Source organism: Phalacrocorax aristotelis, chromosome 3, assembly GCF_949628215.1.
Source record: "Phalacrocorax aristotelis chromosome 3, bGulAri2.1, whole genome shotgun sequence".
NCBI lineage: Eukaryota > Metazoa > Chordata > Aves > Suliformes > Phalacrocoracidae > Phalacrocorax > Phalacrocorax aristotelis.
This window is the reverse complement of record NC_134278.1, coordinates 130,564,689-130,583,953: the sequence shown is the minus strand read 5'-3', so window position 1 is coordinate 130,583,953 and position 19,265 is coordinate 130,564,689. Positions and strand designations below refer to the sequence as shown.

The following is a 19,265-nucleotide window of genomic DNA, read 5'->3' as shown; positions in this document are numbered from 1 at the left end:
CCCCCCCCCATTCTTTTTTTCCCCTGTTGTTCTTCACTTTGGTTTTTTGGTTTCTTTTTTTTTTTTTTTCTCCTTTTTGAAAAGGAACTTGGAAATATTTGGGTGAGGAAAAAAGCCATTTGTGGGAGAAGCAAAGGAGCGGGATTATTTAATTGAATCTCCTGGTTGCAGCGGTGTCCCCTGGGAGTACAGATGCAGTATTTAAAATGGCAGGGGGGCGCAGGGGAGGCCTGGGAATGGAGGCCGGGGCGCAGAGGCCAGGGCCAGGCTGAAATAGCTCCACACGCTTGGGTAGGAGGGGACGGAGGGGCCCGACTTGGCTCCCGCCACCTTCAGCTGGAGGCCTGCGCCAGTCTCGGGTGGGCTTTGCTGGGGGCGGGACGGGGTCCGGTGGGCTTTGCGTGGGCTACCCGGGCAGGGTTTCGGGCCGCCGAAGCGTGGCGGACCCTGCCAGTAATTAACAGCGAAGAAGAAAGGCAATTTGTTGTCAAGTCCATTGTGAGGTCCCAGGTAAAATGAAGTATGGTTTAATTGGTCCTCGTTTAAAAGAGCTATTTTTCTAATATGGAGAAAAGGCCTCATCTTGGGCACTTTTTTTAATTGGGGTTGTGTATGCGCTGTTTAGTCAATGTTTAAAAAAGACTCCGGGCCTTATTCTTTCATCATATTTTCTAATAAGGATAAATAAATAGGGTGAATAATGCGATCGGTCTATCCCTCGACCTCCGGGAGACCTCAGCAGCGAAATGATGTTTCAGGCTCTTTTCGTCACATCCAATATGCGCTGCCTTTCAGCTCTCTGCGGCCCAAACAAAAGCCATACAACAATATCAATTAATCATGCAGCAGGCAAACAAGGAGATTTATTCCACTACAAATAGCCTCACAGAGAGATGCTGAATGGGCTTGATTAGCATGAGAAAAGAGGAGCAAAACTCCACAGTTCAACAGCTAAAGAGCAATTTGATGGGGCTGGGATTGGGAAATTACTTGATTAGTGTCTGTCGGAGGAGAACACGATTAGGACGCGGGTCCCAGCCCCGCCGCGGGGATGGGGGGGCCTGGCCCGGGGGGAGCAAAAATAATAAAAAATCGGGGAGGGGGGAATAAAAGGAAATTCCGCCCCCCCTTTTTTTTTTCTCCTTCTTTTTCCGCCGTAAATCCCGGGAAGTGCCGGATTCTCCGCTCCCCTCCTCCCAGGGCAGCCCATTCGGGTAATTTCATTTATCCCGCAAATCTAATTAGTAATCCGCGGATGACATTAATACCGATATAATGAAGCCTGTGATGACCAGATTAGCAGGAGCGCACTGATGGCTTTAAAGGCACATCGCACCTTGGCGTCGGCGGGACTGGGGAGATCTTGCTTTAAAATGGGAGAGAAAAAAAGAAAAAAAAAGAAAACGCATCAACATGGCGTTGGGGGGGGGGGAGAAAAAGACGAGCAAAACCCGCGCAGGTCGGGCTTAGCGACTCAAGCGCCTATTAAGGGCGCCGGCGCTTTGCTGAGCGCGGCTCAGCCGCGGTGCCCGGCCCCGTCCCCCTAAGGCTGGTCTGGAGAGGAGAAGGGGGGGGAGAAAAAAAGAGAAGCCAGAGCCAAAAGAGTCGCTCTGCAATTTATTCCAATGGGTGGCTTTTAAGAAGCTGGCAATTTGAGACGGCTGGGTGTTATTTAGTGCAATATGAAATCAAATGATCCTATTTCTCAAATAACAGTGTCTGGGAGGAGAAGTGAATGCTCTGAAAAGGTAATTGTCTCCTGATGATATTTCCATTATACCCCAATCCCGGCCTAAACGCCATCAGCGCCGGGCTGGAATCGATACCGGGGAAGGACGGGCTCCCCCGCCCCGGACCGGTGGGAACCCCACCGTCCGCACCCTCGGGGGGAGGGGGGGGTCCCGGGGCCGGGCCGAGGTGGGGGTCAGCCCGCCCCCCCCCCAGCACCCCGGGGGCTCTGCAGGAGGGCTTCGGGAAGAGCCCTACCCCCGCGTTACCGCCGCTGGCCGTGCCGGGGGAGCTGCCGCGCCGGAGCCCAGGTACGGAGCGGGCGGGGGGACCCCCGGGGGGCTTTGCTGGCAGCACGAGCGGAGCCAGCCCTGCCCGAGCCCCGTCCCCTCGGCGGGGAGCCTCGGCGCGGCTCTGCTCGGCGCGGGGGGCAGCGGCGGGGCTGCCCGGCCGGCGGGGGCTGGGGCTCTGCCGCGGGGAGCCAGGGGGGCCCGGGCCGCGACCCCCCTCCCGCCTCGGTGGCGGAGGGAAGAGCTGGTCCCTCCCGGAGCACCGGCCCATCCTCCATCGTTTTCCCCCCAAAGCCCAGCCTGCCGGGCGTCGTGCCGTGTGTCCCCCTCCCCGAGCAGCTTTGGGGGTGCCCTCGCCCCCACCCCACTTTCAAGCCCCGCGGCCAGCCCTCGGCTCCCCGCGTATCCGCTGCCTCAGTTCGTGAATTATCGTGGGTCCCATCCGGCGCCGGGAGAGCAGCCGCGACCAGCCGGGTAGGCGCGGCGTTAGGCGACGCTCTCCGGAACGCCGCGGCACCCGGGTTTTGTTAAACCCCCGCCTGCCGAAGGGGAGCGAGCGTCTTTCGCTGCCTGCTCGGGGCCCGCGCTGCCGAAATGATAAAATCACCAGAACTCGATCACTCGAGGGAAACGACGAGGGGGGGAACCCCAAGACGTGAGGGCGGGAGGGGGAGGCAAAGCAAGCGGGACCTACCTGAGCCGCTGCCCGAGCCCAGCCCGGCCCGGCGGGCGCGGCTCGGTCCCCGCCGGTGCAGCAGCAGCAGGAGGAGGAGGAGGGGATGAAGGCTCCTGTTGCCTCACCCCGAGAGCCTTGAGCAGCCCGGGTGGGAAGGGGAGCTCTCCTCCAGCAGCTCCCCAAAACGCCATCGGCGCCGCTTGGGGAGGGGAGGGTTTCCTCCGGTCGCTCGCTCGGAGCTGGGAGGGTTCCTGGGCTGTTTGCTTTTTTTCTTTTCTTTCCTTCCCCCCCCCCCCCCCCCCCGCCCCTTTCTTTTCAAGCCCCCTCGCCCAGGCCGGGGCTCGCTGGGGCCCGGCTCCCGCGGCGGAGCGGGGCCAGCCGGGGTTTCGCCCCGGCCTTGCGATACTCGCAATTAGCGGCTCGGGCGCTTCGGGGCGCAGCAAATCCGTGCACTTCTGCAAACAAAAAACATAAAAAGGCGAGCGGAGTGTATTAATTGAGCAAGAATAAAGGCTTGCTCGTTAAGAAGTTCAGTGGCAGGCTGCACCTCTCTGTGCTGCCCCGGGGGACACCTTGCCCTGCCCCGTGTAACACCCGACGTTACTCGGGGCGGGGGCTGCTGCACAAGGGGGGGCAGCTGGAGGGGCGAGTGCTTAGGGCCGCGTCGGGGTGCTCAGGAAGCATGGGTACCCTCCTAAGGGAAACGGGGCACCCTCAGGGCCGCCACCCTGCGCTCGGAGGGCTCGCGTAGGGTACGTGTGTCTGCCAACAGTGAGAACAGTGTGGACCTGGAGCCCGAAACTCAGCCTGGACCCCTCGCTGCTCGCAGAGCCCACCTGCTGACCCAGCTGGTGCGCGTATTTCCTCAAGAGTAGGTTTGAAATGAGATTTTGGGCACTATCTAAATGCACTGTTGGAATATTTTCCAACTCTTTTCAAGCTTTTTTGCCAGCTTCTGCTTCAGGTTCCTGTTTCTCTTTGGCATGATTATTTACCGTGGCACACGCTAAATGGAGTGCAGAGGGCAGGGCCCAGCGATGCCGAGCTCTGAGCAGACGTGGTTTAATTAATTTGTCTTATGCTCGTTCTCCTGCTTTGCAAATGAATAAAAGGTTTATGCGTATGCATCCTTTTGTTCATCACCAGAACAATCTGCGCAGGACAGAGGGGGAAATGCTTAATAAACCATGGTGGTTTGGGACAGGAAGTGAAAAATACCGTGTCCGCTTGAAACTGGGTTTCAAAGAAACGGCAGCGACGGAGAAGCAGCGTATCGTTATTACCCCCCGTGAAATCTGGCCTGGCTCTGCAGGCAGCACTTGCTGAAAGAGAAGCCAGCTTCTCCGTCACCTCATGGGCTCCAGCCGTACAGCCCCAAACCTCAGGCAGAAGTAAAAATAAAATGGAGATGACACGCGACCAGCAGTTAGTTCAGGGTTGCGCATAATTCTAGCTCAGTGGGAGGCATTTATTTTCTGGGTGTGCTGCTACTGCCGTTTCACCAATTTGCTCACTTTTATTTTAAAGAGTCACTGACGACTTGCGAACGTTCGTGCTGAAATACAAACGTCCTTATCAGGGTTTAAATATTTTGGTGTACAGTAAAGAGGGATCCTCAAGGGACTCTGTGTTTGTCAACGTCTGCCTAAAGAGCAGCGCCTCGCTACCCGTGCCGGCGGTGAGGAGCTGCCGCCGGATCTTGTTTCCCTTGCCCTGAACGGCACTAAACTGCAAGGCTCGCCCAAGTGCTTCCCTTTGTTTCAAACCCTTGTAGCTTGGAGCACTTGTTGAACCTGACGACAAGTGCATCAAAGTGGCTGACAATTATGAAATAAACAAATATCATTTGAGGCGGTTTTGAGCAGAATCCAGTAATGCATAGATTAGCTTATTGATGTCGTTATCGTATTGAATATTATTCATACTTCTGATATTTCTGCTGCGCAGCAGCGTTCCCTGCTCAGCAAACATCGTATTATCTCACTATGCAAAAGGCTTCATTAATCAAAACAGACAATAGGCCAGACGTTCTCCCTTTGAGTCTGGGGTTTTGGATCTTCCGGGCTTTTTACCTTGACTGAATGCCTCGTCCCTGTCAACGCAGAAAGCACCTCTTCAAAACAGATCGCTATAAAATGTGGCGCTAAAAGGAAAACATTATCTAATTCAGTTGAAAGAATTTCCTAGTTATTTTATATTTTCCGTTCAATTTTTTATGACTTGCAGAAGAAAAACTTTTTCGGTATTTCAGTCGGTACATGAGATTAATCCACCCATTTGTTAAAATGCCCACGAAAGAGCCTGGCAGATCTCTGTCCTTTCAAACAGCAGCAGCAGCAAGCGCTGAGATGGAGGAAGATGGAGCCGACTGGCCAACCCGCGGTTGCGCTGCCTGCCTCGCTCGTTGGAGATGGGGAAGGGACGGGGAGCTGGGAGTGATGCGGCCACGAAGCTGCTGGCTTCCACACAGAGGATGCTGGCAAAAACGCGTCACGATCTCGACTTGGTGCAAAGGACCATGGGTTGAAGGCGAGGTGGGATGCTTCTGCGGCTAGGCAAATGCCCAGGTGCAAAATCCCCACGTTGCCTCTGTAGGCTTGCTGCAGCACCGCGGGCACGGGCACAGAGCAGGCAGCGAGACACTCGGGCACGCAGCCCTTTGTTCATTTGGGGAGTCTGGCAGAGGCCAATGGGAGCCCCCTGAGGGATGTTCTCTGTCCCATGATTTGCAATGGAATTGAACTCTCGGTGGCCGAGGTCTGTGATGCGTGGCAGGCCCGGCCTCGCGCTGGGCTACGGCGCGTTGGCTGGAGCCGCAGCCTGCACAGCGGCATAGTGCTCCCCACTGTGGGACCCGAACGGGTGGCTGTGGGACTGGGTTTGGCCACGCATTTGTGAGCCATCATCTTCTTCCTGCTTCCTTTTTGGTTACTGCAGGCCTGAAAGAGGCGTTCTATAGTGACCTAAAACAGCACAAAAGAGTCCCTCCTGCACAGAAATACATCAGAACTGTTTCAGGTTGCGCAACAGAAATTGAAGCAGTGGTTGTGCAGGCACTCCGGCGCGAAAGGCATAGGTGATTTCAGAGAATACGGGAATAGAGCCTTTTGACGGTCTGCTCTGAGTGGTCTCGTTCCAATTCAGCCTCTTGTCTTGCGTCTGAGAAAGCCTAAATTCAGTTCTCATTTCTCCAGGGACCGGGAAACTCAACACTGTCAATCTCCTCTTTCCTCTTCAGACAACAGCAGACACTTAAATGGAGACTGGTTAATTCCTCCTGTCTACATCTTAGGAGCAGAAGTGGCCGTGAATTATTGGGGAAGGAGAGACCCGAAGTCTCCCAGACATCCTCTCCAGATCCTTGGCCTTGGAAAAGCCTGAGTCAGGTCATACCTGATCCCTTCTGGTCCTGGAGCCTCCTGTGCCGTGTAGGAGGCCCGAAAAGCACTTTGAGGTGGCTGGGGAGGAGAATACTTCCCGGCAAAGGGTCTCTAATCTGCTCCCCTCCCCGTGCCACGGCATTTCTGTTGCTCATTAACAACACGGAGCCGTAAACAATGGCATGTGCTTGTGTCTAAATTCTCCAGGATTAATTCAAAATTCATTGACAATGACATTACTAGAGACTTTTCAATTATGTCAATAGGCTTTGAATAGGACCCTTACATTCTTAATAAACGTTATATAGTTTCAAATGCTCTAGTCTTGTTCTTAAGTTTTTTATTTAATCAGCCATTATCGTTGGCTTCTGTGTTAAGTTCTTGCTGGAGGAACTCGTTTCACCTGTCCTGTCAACAGCAAAAACCGCCGTCTTCAGTAAGACAATGTATTTTCTATGTATGCCTCAGAGATGAGTAATAACAGGTTTCAAGGAACTGTAACGTTTAATACAAGCATTTTATTATATTAAAATTTATTAAAATTTAAACATTGAATTCAACATGCTAATTACGATTTCCATGCATCGACACCGACAGTCGGAAATGGATCCACACAACTGCTCTGCTGAGATATGTTCACTGGTGTTATTTGCTCTTTGATTACTAATCTACTATTAGTGCTCTTCATTTGGGACTTGATTCATTAACAAAGAGACTTATATGGGCATTATGTAAATTTTTTTATGTCTTTTACATAGCTACCAGGGCATGTATTATGAATCTAATTGAAAAGGGGGAAAAAAAAAAGAGAGAGAAAGAAAATGCATTCAGTTCTGTGCTGACTTGTGGGCAAGCGCTAGCTAGACGGACAGTCGCTCTCACAAACTGAACAAGCGCAGAGAGGAAAAACCTCTTCCCAGTGCATCACACTCTGCATTTCAGCAAATCCCTTTCCAGCGAAGGCACGCACAAACCTCAGCCTGCTGTTTGCTCTTTGGCAGAAATAGCAAAATGGTGGCAAGGAGCTAAGCTGAAACGTTCCGGCTCTCATCTCTCTCATCCGCGCGTCTGCTGCGCACGTCGGTGCTTGCAGCTAATCGCCCCTTTTGTTTTTCATCACTGATTTCTCTTAAATGCTTTTGAAGCCGTGATTTGGTTTATTCTCACCCAGACATTGTCAAGCAACATTTGGGTTTCTCAGATTAAGTGAAACTCGGCTAAAATCAGAGAGGGCCCTTCATCTGCAAAACCCCATCGTTACCGTTCCGGCAGCAGTGCGAGGCAGGGGGGTTATGCAGAGGCTACCGGGGGGAGGCTCTTCCCAAGCACCCTACACGAGGGCACCCACAATTTCTGCTTTATATGAAGAGTCTCCCATCTTTTCTGGAACAAGTAGCATCCCCTCCCTCTTCTGGCTTCAGATCAGAGGCCGTGGCTGACAATGTGCAGCAGATACATACTGTGCTTGGGAGAAGAACCAGCAAACCCCGTGACGGCGATCTCCGGTAGATGTAGCCGAGGGTCGGTGACAGGTGAGAGGGGAGAGACCAAGGGTGAGACAGGCAGGCGGTCTGTAGCACCTGGGAAGGAAAAGCATGGAGCAGATAAGTAGGGCGGAAAAAACTACAGCAGAAATCTTTGGAAAGATCCCAATAGCTGAAGAGGCAGAAATGTATGATTTTTAACCCCGGTTTCCCACGGTGTGGCCCCAGACTGTGGGGCCTGCGGACGTAGCCTGAGGCCGGGCCAGCCCCTTTCAGCGTGCGGAACCCGTGAGGCTCTCGTGGCAGGGAGGGCACCCACGAACCGCCACAGGCGCCGTGGGGCACAGCGTGACGGTGCCCTGCAGCGTGGGGACACAGGGTGGCACCTGGCCACCGAGCCTTCCGCCGGCAGGGAGCAACGCGGGCCGGCCCTGGAGGCATTGTCAGTCCCTCGCCCCCTTCATTTTCCCCCTACAAAGATATATTATTTTCCACTTTCTTCCCTTTTTCTCCTGCAGGTGAGCGCCCTGCGACCAGATGCTCGTCACAATGGGGTGAATTCTGCACCTTCCGGGATACTGTTACAGCTCCAGAGGGGAGCAGGACGCTAAAAGCACACGTGGTTTCCTCCCTAAATTAAAAAGAGTGTGTAAAGCTGTTAAGATTAGTGCACATCAATCCCTGCGTCTGAATCAAGAGCTACTTTCGTTTGGCAGCTATTGGGGAAAAAAACATAATTTAATTCAAAGTGTATTTAATAAGACAGAAGGAGACAGATTTCTTTGACAGTTTTACAGCTCTTATCAGATTACATTAAAATTAAATTAAAACAATCTAAAAGGAGTGTTAAGTACTGAAGGGAGAGCACAAACAAAACACTCTTTGTAGGCTTTCAGGGATGGGGCACTGATGTTAGTTATCAGGGATGTCAGTAATAAGATTATTCTTGAGCCCGTCAGTGTCGGCGCGGGGGATCACGCCGCAGGCCCGGGGCGGCAGCGGATGGGCGTGTGCCCTGCGCCGAGACACGGAACCGAAGGGCGAGAGGAACAAAATGGGAAATATTCGGGCAGCCCAGGCTAAGGCTTCTTATCTCCTTATTTTTTTGCAAAATAAAACCTCAGGGTGTTTAGCCCTGTCTGCTGTTCTTTCTTCCACTTCGGCTTTCCTTCCACTGGTTTCCTTCTCCGTTGTACCACCCGCAGAGCTGGCACTGGCGAGGCCACGTCCACGCCCTCCCCGCTAGCGTTACAGCCCGACCCCCCTCCCGAGCAGCCCTCCCGCCCCCTCTTCCCCACCAGGACCGTTTTGCCGCCATCTTCTCTGTCACGGTGACCCCCAGCGCTCCCGCCCAGCTCCTCCGCAGCGAGGCGACCCTTGTTTACCCGGCGAAGAGGCTTGGAGCAGGAGATGCTGCGGGAGGCGGGCAGCCTCTCCAAGCACGCCCCTCGGCCGGGAGATGCTGAGCAGCCCACCTCCTCCCGAGCAGCAGCGCTGGCCACCGAGCAACCGAGCGCCCGGGAGACCCCTGCCCCTCACATCTGCTCCACCGCGGTCCGCAATTAAAAAAACCAACAAAACCAAAACTACCAGGGTTGGGAAAGTCCCCTAAAGCAATAAACTGTGCGGTCTGTGAATCTCCCCTCCCGCGCTGAGCTGTCAGGCGGAGAGCAATGCCTTTCAGCTGGAACCTGCAAATCTTAGTTTGGGAATAAGGTTTTCCAGTATGTAAATATAACGTGCTCGTAATTTTAGATAGCACCAGAAGCGTTTGAAAGTTTTGATATTATTTTAGCAAGCACAAATATTTTCAAAAGCCGTTTAGTCTTCCAGAACCAAACCTGGTATGTCACTGGTAGAGGCTTAAGAAAGCCAGATTCTTTGCCTGTTTTGAAAAATAACAAAATTGTCGTATATGAAAGTGTTTTCTTGTTCAAACAACATACAGCATTTGACAGTTCCCTGCACAGACAATCAGCGATGCATTCAAAGTACGCCTCAGCCTGACAGAGCACGGTTCATGGCCGACGTTCTGAAATAACAAGTTTTTAGTGTCTCACCTCGGTGTCACAGGGGAGACTATTTATTTTGATGTCGATATTAGCAATGGGAGCTGTTATGAGGGACCTCCTGGGGGAAAAAAAAAAAAAGGCAATTTAACTATGAAGCAACCTTGAAAACCTTTTTATTTCCATTTTACCTGCCCCCATGACGGAGCAGGAACATCATGCTGGCACAGAGGCTCCGGAGAAGGCATAGTACCACAAGTAACTCTCGCAGAGGGCGGGGGATCGTGTCCGCAGCCGAGATGCCAAACCCTCATTATTTTCCGCCCACATATTTTTAAAGGAAAGGGCATGCTGTGATGGACCTGGGTTGCAAAGTCAGGATCTGGGGGGAAAAATGCCCAATTTGGAAATTTAGGCGAGCTGAGACCCAGATTTCACCTCTCAGTTCTTGTGAAGATGTGAATTCGCACCGTGATGGAGGTCTCCATAACACGCCTTTGCTTTCAATAAACAGAAAAGTGAGAAAGAAGAGTGCATCTTTTATTATGAGTGCGCTTTATGTGAATTCAATAATAAAAGGCTCCCAAATCTGCAAAGCCTTTGTATATGTGTTTTCCTGAGTAGGTAAGCTCTTACATGAGCTAAAGCCTTCCATACCTTATTGAGGCATTTATTTATAGCGGATATGCGAAGGCTAAGCCAGGCAGCAGCTATGGTTATTCAAGTGACAGAAGCCAATTTGGGGACTGTTAAGTACCGCTGCATCAATTCAACAAAGCTTTTTGCTTTACATTTAAATTTGGTTTATCCAAGTTTGAGGCTGAAGGTGTTGAAAAACACTAAGGAACACTATCACACGACACCGAAACCTGGCAGAGGAACCCCAACCCGCAGGATGGGGCAGCGCCACAAGAGCCCAAAAGCTCCTCCTGATGCTCTTGAGCCCCCGGAGCCCCCCAGCACCGGCACGTGGCTTGAGCCGTGTCCTCAGCCGTGCTGCTGCTACCCCGCAACCACAGCTGATGCAGTCATCAGACACAAGGGTAATTACGATGATGGTCTTGTACTAATTGTATACTGATTGCTGTTCTAATTACGCTCAAGCGTTTCATAGCTATCCGCAATTCTGTCTATTGATGTACCGTTTTTTCTCCTTAAATTCAAATAACCTCGTGGTAGGCGACTGAACTTCCTTTACTGGGGCCTTGGAACCTGAGCACTAACTTGGCAACTTCCTTTCGAAGGGATCCAAGTTCTTATCTGAAAATTAAAAATTGTGGTTTTCTTTTCCACTTTGTTCAGTGTAAATGCAGGGTTTGTTGGGGCTGGTCCAGTGCTCCCTGGAGGCGGTGTGGCTTTTCCCACTGACCGATGGGTTTTGGTGAGAAGACCTCAATAGGCTCTGCTGGTAGACACAGTGGCAATTCAGAGGAGGAGGAATCTGGGAATTTTACTGAGATGTTTGGTTTCTCTACAGATAGAAATAAGCCATTTGCATTTTCTGGTTAGTTTTTTCCTGAAAAACAGAGCATGCGATAAACTCAGTAAAACAGACCATTAAAGGGGGGCTTCTGTTAGTGTAACTGTTCAGCAGCTCCCAATTATTTTTGGGATTAACGTCCTAGCGCCTTGCAAAGTCCTTATTCCCCCCCTTTTCCAGAGACACAGAGATGGCTGCCTCACCCCAGGTTACCGAACAGGCTGGGGCCCAGCACCAGTGCGGAGGCTTGACTGGGCATTACGGTCATTTTAACTGCCGCAGTAATGCCTAAATAAACAGATTTTGTAATATTTTATGAACAGGTGAAGTAACAATTTAGGAATAAATGCTTTAAATCCCAACAGTCCCCAAACTACTCATGCCGCAGGTTTCCAACGCGAGGGTGGGGAGCACTCTCGCAGCTCTCGGACACGCGCCTGCCCTCTCCCGTGCTGGCACGCTCTCATTAGTCCTCTGCTGTGTTTTAAGTCATTAAAGGCTTAAAAATGCCTTAAGGGCTTAAAAACGCCTTAAGGGCTGGGGCCGGGGCAGCCTCCGAGGGACACAGAGGTGTCCCCATCCCCGACGGCGGCTCGACGCCGGCCTCCCCGGCACTGCAGGCCCAGCGCCCTGCGGGCCTGGCCGGGGCGGCGCGGCTGCAGCCCCGGGGGCGGCCCCGCCGCGTGCGGGTGCACAGAGGGGCGGGGGCGTGCACGCCTCTATACGCGCACAGGTACCGCAGCCCACCGCCCCCTGAGGCGGGAGGGCGGGAAAGGCTCGAGCCCCGCCCGCGCCTCGGGGCGGCGGGAAGCGCCCCGCCCCGTCCCGTCCCCATGGCGACGCGCGCGCGGGGCGGGGAGTTCCGGGGCGGGGCCGCCGCGGTGCAGGGCGGGAGCCGTCGCTGTGGCCACCGCCGTAAACAGGGCGGCATGAGCGGGCCTGGGCCGCCTCCGGACCCCCGGCCCGCCCCCGCCGGCAGCTCCCGGCGGCCCGGCAGCCTCCTCCTCCGCCTCAGGTGAGCAGACCGCGGGCCGCCCCGCCGCCGGGCCCGGCCCCCTCCCTCAGCCTGCCCCGGGTAGGGGGGGCGGGTTCCCGCCCTCCCGGGAACGCGATAGCGGGCTGGGAGAGAGCGGGCTGGGGCGGAGGGGTGGGGTGCCGGCCCCGGGAGCAGTCCGCAGGGCGGGGGGGGCTCGTCCCGGGTGCCCATGTCACCTCCCGCACTCCGCCATCCTCTGCCGGCTCGCTGGGTTTGGGGGGCGGGAGGGGGGGGGGTCCTTAAGCCCAGCTTATCGGTAACACCGGCACCTGTGTTGGCAGCCGCCCTGCTGTGTGGCTTCCCTGCGGGGCGGCGCGGGGAGCGCCGCAGGCCTGTTCGGGCGGCCTGAGGAGCCCTTCTGAAGCACCCCGGCCGTGTTCGCAGGGGTACCTGTCAGCTTAAGCAAACCATGTAAATGGTGGTGTTTCAGAGCTGGCTGGTCGATGAATGGACGCATACAGATGTTCCTCCTACAGACACCTTTTTAATCTTTTCTTTGTTTAAAAGTTATTTCAGGTGCTTCACTTTGCAGGGCGGGCCTGACTTTCAGGAAAAAAGCAAACGTGCGTGGCGGGGCGAGCTCACCGAAGGGCTTTGGCCTGGGGGGTCTCGGCCACCCGTCAGCTCCTCCGAAGCCGTGCGCGATTAGTGATGCTCCCAGACCGTTACTCACTGCAATAACCACAGTGATCGGTGTGGTGGTTTTTTCCTGGCTAGAGGAAGTCTCCTGAGATCATGTATGGCATGCTGTTACAAAGGTCTTTTTTAAGCAGTACCTGTTTTCTGCCTAAAGCAGGAGGCTTTGGTTTCTGGGTCATGTGCGTGCATCTCAAACATACAGTAGTAGCAGAAAAAAATAACACCATGGCCGTAATAATCTAACCTCACATCTAGATAGTGCTTTTACAGAAACGCTGTGTATGTCTTCACCAATATCCTGTTCTGCTCTGGAAGACCACTGGCAAACAAAACAGGAATAGCTTGCGGTTTACAAGACCGGATAAGAATATACAAAGTATACTTTTATTGTCTAGGAATTATTAGAGACGTGGGCCCTAGATGGGGAGTGTACTTTATCTAAATTGTGGCGTTAGAAAATGGAGAGGGCAGATTAAAATCTGAGCGATCTGGACTGCACGCTGCTTTAAACTCTGTCTTTGTGTGCAGATATCCCTCACGTTCGGAGCAGGGATGTCTTGTGTTTCCCGGAAGCCCTGTCTTCGTGAAGCTGGGCCACCTCTATTGTAGCTTCTCTGTTGCCTGAGCTAGGGCTGAGCTCACGCTGCGCAAATGTGCTACCCCTCTTCAGCTCCTCTGAAGCCTCTGGGAATGTAGTACACTTCAGATGTCAGCTCCTCTGTCTGATTCAGCTGCACCAAGAGAGTCAGGAGTTACTTGGCGAAGGGGAGTTACAGGCAGGCAAGACAGCATGACTGCATAAGCTGTGCTTCCTTTGGAGACGCAGCTTAACAGGTCTTGTGATAATAAACAGACCTTTTCTTCCTGGCACGCTTCAGTTGTACATCCTTTAAAATATAAAATAAAAGATGTATTTGTACTTGGTGGTGTTGACAAGCAAAGAGTAGTTTTTATGCCACACTGCAAGTTGCACGCTGCTTTTGCCCCTGGGAACGATGCTGCAGAGGCAGTTGCCTCTTCAGAATTTCTCGAAGTGATACCTTTCATCTAAACAACTTTTTCAACTGTGAAATATAAAAACTTTTGTTAAATCACTGGACCATTTCAGCTTTTTAAGTCCCACTTTGGAGTTCTGCACTGATCTGATGTGAGGCTGGCTGTTCTCGGACCCAAAGCACCCGACGGTGTGTCACTGCTGACTGCAGTCCTGCTTTCAGTGTGCAGTTGTGCTTCAGCAAACAATCAGCTGCTACTAACAAGCCGTATGTGCATGAGCTTGAGGAAGCTGCTGCTTGGTTATGTCCCCCATCTGACTTGGTCAACTAGAAGGGAGTTCTCATGAATATTTCTTTTCCACCTGTTCTCATAAATCTCTTTTCTTTTTCCTTTAAATATCGAAGTTCTTGAGAAATTAGCCACCAGATATTAAGCTTCTGATAAATAGTCAGCATGGACTGCCTTGAGACTTGTGCAAAAACCCCATAAATGTACGTAAATTCTGTTAGACAATGTTTTATTTCCTAACACTGGTACTTTGTCCAATCTAAATGTAGAGGGTACTGCATGCGTAGGTCTCTGTATGCAGGTCAGTGATGTCTGTCGTGTGCAGAATTATAGAGGATTAGGTTTGAGGTCTCTAAGGTAAGCGAGATGGGGTAGGCAGTTTGCCTTCTGTGTTTTATACAGACCTGACCATGCTGTGATTACTCAGCACTTCATCCTCGGTGGCTGCTGGTGAGAAAGGCAGTGTTTGAGCGGTGTGGGCGATGAAGTAAACGGCTTACATCATTAAGTACTGGACTTAACACTGCGGCTAACTTTGCAATTAGCTTCACTTTTCAGACAGTGAGGCCAGATATTTCGCTAAGGGTGATTTGCAGTAAGGGTGTACAAAGGCTGAGATGTCCTGAACAGAGAATGTAAACGGGGTAGGATTATTGATTTCAGAAGTGTCTGCTGGTGTTGGTTGTCTGTAGATGGTGCTGAACAGGCCTCCTCTAACCTGCCCAGGTGACCAGCACAGCTGGCTAAGGCTTGAGCAGGCTCTGGCCAGGCTCCAGGCTGGTAAGGTGGATGCAGCTCAGTGCTTGACAGTTGATTTAATGTCAGGCTGGTATAGAAAAGCAACTGTAAAAATAACATTTCTTACTTTCGTGGGAAGGTTGCGTTGTGCCTGAGTGTTGTGCAACCATCTGTGTACTTATCTCAACAGGGTATCGTGACAGGAGTACTGTTATTCCTACATTATGGAAGCAGAACCAAAGCACAAAGAGACTAGGGCCTGGTATCTGAAAAAAATATTGAGGCATCTTAGTCCTGCTGGTTTACACGGGAGGTGAGGGATCAGATATCCCTGCAGATCGATGCCTGGTGAAATGCCAGAGATTAGAGAGAGCTTGTGGCTGACCAGGGAATTTAATTCTGCTCTCAAATCCCAAACTAACACTCTTTCTCTGCAGACTGAAGATTCAGGGTTGTTTGAAAATGAGCCACCTGGATCCTTAAAAAGTTCTGAAGTGTGCTATTTTTGCCCATTTAAGAAAAAAAATAACTGCCTGTTTGCACCACTGTAACCTAATGCAAAACTGCATCAACAAATAAAAGTTTCATGCTGAGAGCTTTGCTTTTTCATGTAAAAAAGGAGGTGGTGGTGCAGTGGAGTAGCCAAGGATGATCCCTGTACTGCTGCAAGCTTCGCTTCTGTCACTGACACAAAGAAACTCCGCTGGAACCTTGCCAGAACCTGGGCAAGCAAATCCACAAGTCAAGTCTTGATTGCCTCTAATTCAGTGCTTGGACAGAGCCACGTTGTAAAACACCACAAGCTGTGCGTAACCCTTCTAGGCATCCATAATGACGACACTCAAGTGCTGAGAGGCTCTTACCTGATGTTTTTTATCCCACTTTGTCTCTTGAAGACCTTGCTTATATATTCATGTGCTGTCTAAACAGGTGTAACAGACCCGGGAATGGGATTCTGAAAAGCCAAGCTGGTAGAAAGGGAACGATCTTCCAGGAGCTGAGGAGTGTGATGTGCTACCTGTGGTATCAGAGAATGAGAAATGGGATTGGGGCCAATGGCAGTTCACATCCATCGGCTTCTACATCCATTGGGATATCAGTGTTCTTCATTGAGTCATGAAAATTACTTCTAGAAGTGTAAAAACAAGATCTTGAAATCTGCTTTTGCTGAGCTGTCCATCATGTAAAAGGAAATTGAAAGGATGAGATCCCAGATGAAGCGTGGCTTTTAAATTGCATACATGACATGAAAACCTAATCTTGTTTCAGGCAGTGGCAGGATCAGATGGGTAAAATGGATGCCTTGGTCTCAGACTAAGAAGCAGAAAGGGTTTGTTTTGGGTTTTTTTCCCCCTTGCTTTCCTCTGTGAGGGCAAGTAGGAGGAGGCAAATGCGTGTGGCTGTGACATGGACACGTTTGTAGGGGAGCGTGCGAATCCGTAGATAAGCATGCCTAGCCGTATGGGTGCATGCAATCCCGGGTATCTGCCTGTATCACTCGCACAAGTACAGCCTTCCTGGCTAATAAGAATTTGATATCATTTTTTAATAAGCAACTTGGGGTACTTGCTTTGGTTGCAGGGTTTCTGATGTGAATCTGCTGGAAGCCTCTGTTTCACCAGTTGATTATTATTTTTGCTCATGGGATGGTTGCTCATCTTCAGATGCAATTTGTAATTACTAAATAATATCAGCTTTACTCTTTCTCTTCTTGAAGATAGATTCTGTGAAATATATTGTAGGCGAGGTGTGGAGTTTGTTCTTAAGCAGTCTGATCATCCCCATGGGCCTATGCCCTTGCCCTCTTGGCTGATACAGATGGCCTCATAGCATTTTCACAACCATAAATGTTTTTGATGGTTACTTATATCTGTTACCCTTTAAGTTCTGGCAGGTAGTGCTAGTGTGCCTCTAGATGTATTTGGCTTTAATGCACAAGTGTGAAGTATGTACTTGATTATAAGTTCTAATCGTTAAATAGAATACGGGGATAGCACAGTGGGTCTGTAAGCCAGAAAAGACGTGGGACTTTCTGGAAATCTGTTTTAGCGTGTTGATGCATTCCTATGAGAGGTTCTGGGGAGCTGGCCATTTGAGCAAGTTTCAGCTGCACTGAAAGTGGTCTGCTCTGGGGCTCAGAGTGGGGAAGATGGGGAGAGATGAGCTCCTGAACTGCCAGTCCCAGGGCTTTGAGCCCTTCCTGGGGCTGCTGGAGAAGGGACTTGAAAAAGCAGCTGAAGCTGGGCAGAAGTCTCTGGCTATTTTGGTGGGTCTTGTGTGCATGTATATACTTTCAGGCATCTTTTCCCTTTAGAACAACCTAGCTCTTGTTCCAGTGAGGAACAGTGAGAGGAGTAAAAGCTTTGAGGGTTTGGTGGAGTGTTTTTTTAACAGGCTTGGCTGGCAGATCAGTCTGTAAGGCTACCAGTCTAGCGAAAATGTGCTCTCTGCTCTGAAAAGCTTATGTTCTGGGAAATGCTTTATTTATTGCATTTTGAGAATTTCAGTTGAGAAATGGTTGTATCTTACTATATGTTTTTTGCTTTCTTCCAGTGAAGCCAAAAGGCTGGAATTAGAAAGAAAACTGATGGAATACAGAAAGTCTGATGCATACCTGTAAGCCTATTTAAAAGCTTCTTAAGTTTTTTTTATTATTATTATTACAAAGACTTTGGTGTCATGGAATGCTTTCAGAGTGTTATCTTGAAGGGTTTTTTAAATAACAATAAATTTATGTTCGTAAGATTCGTGTCTCTAAGTTAATTATGAAATAACTTCAGCAGTAACATAACTACCTTACTCTATTAATACCGAAGTGTTACTATCTTAGTAATAACTAGCAAGTAAGTTGGTTTTATGCAACTTTTGCAAAATCACTGCAGCATAGTTCATGCTAGAAACTCCTAGGGTCTTACAGGCTGAAAGTTTTAGCAGTTCCTAGAGGATATTCCAGGTTCTGGTCCTGCGCCTTGGATTGTTTCTGCATCATCTATTTAATGTAAGTTGCATACACAGTCTGTTGGGGGGGGGGGGGGGGGGAAACCACAAAAAACAAACCACAAACACAAACAACAACACAAAACCCAAACCAAACAACAACCCCAAGCCCTAAACAATAAACCAAAGAAAAAAAAGTCACAACCAACAACGAAAGAGGGCAGAAAAGTATCTCATCCAGTGTTCCTTTCCTCAACTGGGTTTTGTAAACCTCACAGAGGTGACTTTTCTGTCTTGGCTCAGGGGACTGTGAGGGCTAGGTGCAATAATGGCCAATCCCTTAGGAACTCCTCTTCTGAAAGAGGGCCTTTTGGTTAGAAAATTAAGATGTAAATTTTAGAAGAAAAAAAAAAAATGCCTGAACAGGTGGGGAAACATCACATGTACTTTGTTTTCTGTTTTTATTTGATTTATTTTAAACTAACAGGTTTTAAACTGGAGTTTCTCTGAAAGTATTGGCAGCTCAGGGAATTTAGGCTGCAATTTCACTACTGATTTAAGCAGACCTGCAGGCAGATTGGGACCAAAAGATGCTCCTGACTGCCCCTGGTTCACATTTCCCTATGTTGGCACTGCTGCTTGGGCGGCTGTCCTGTCATCAGATAAGCAAATAGGTCTGGCTGAAAGTGAGTCTGGCTTTTGGGTGGGTGAGAACTGGTTTAGATGGATTTTTAGCTGGATTACTCTTGGCCTAATTTGCCCTGTGGCCATGTAGCAGTTAGCACTGGCACAAAAAAGAAAGGCTTGGTGTGAGATGCCCCTTGTGGTGGCAGCATGGGTTTAGGTTGGCTTAAAGCAGTTGTGAAACCTCAGCCTTAATGTTACAATTTGTGTGACTTTCAGAGCACGTTCTTCTAAATACAATTTTCATATTGATTTAATGTGATAGAATTCACTACAACATAATTACTTAAAACAAACTTACAAGAGTTTTTTAATATGCTTATCCTTTTGAACACCAAACCCCCTGTTTAAACCTGAGGTTACACAGAGGCCATCCTGTCAGTTGTATAATGCAGCTTTAGACAGTCGTGCAGCAGAATGTGTCCCTTCCTTTCTGGGGGGCTGGAGGGGCAACTCCTCCATAAGTGTTAGTGTATATGTGTCTGAAGAAAAGTGATTGTAGCAGATTCATTTGTTTTATTTTCATACTCTTTAAGTACGGTTTCTTTTTCCCCTGTAGAATGAAACTAAAATACATGAAGCTGAAAAAATATTTGAAAGAAATAGATGAACGACAAAAAGGAGCTCTTCGGCGAAACCAGGCCTTTTTACAGGAATTCGACCACTTTGAAGCTCATATGAAAACTTCAAGCTCAGAGATGATTCGGAAGATGGAAGTAACTTTCTATAAGACTTAATACATTAGTGTTTACTATTACAGGGTTGCCAAATTGGTTTTGACCGAGTATTATGCACATCGAGACTTCAGGTGTTAGTGAAACCTTATCATATGTTTTGGAGCGCTTAAAGCGGTAATGTCTGGGAATTTGAAATGAACCCAAACTCTGCCAACAGATGATG

The 19,265-nt window shown here is 50.2% G+C and overlaps 1 protein-coding gene across 6 annotated transcripts in view; it reads left to right on the top strand.

Moving 5' to 3' along the window:
• The window catches only part of KIZ (kizuna centrosomal protein), a 159,869-nt gene that overhangs the window by 97,511 nt on the left and 43,093 nt on the right, over positions 1-19,265 (top strand). For 5 of the 6 annotated variants that reach the window (XR_012659988.1, XR_012659987.1, XM_075089690.1 and 2 more), the window contains exons 1-3: positions 11,918-12,062; positions 17,298-17,360; positions 18,925-19,081. Coding sequence is in view for 4 of the 6 variants with exons in the window: in XM_075089690.1 (XP_074945791.1) it covers positions 11,977-12,062; positions 17,298-17,360; positions 18,925-19,081 (306 nt within the window). In the remaining 2 variants the exon portion in view is untranslated. Of the gene's footprint in view, positions 1-11,917; positions 12,063-17,297; positions 17,361-18,924; positions 19,082-19,265 lie in introns of those variants that run through there. The other variant, XM_075089691.1, reaches the window with a different exon arrangement.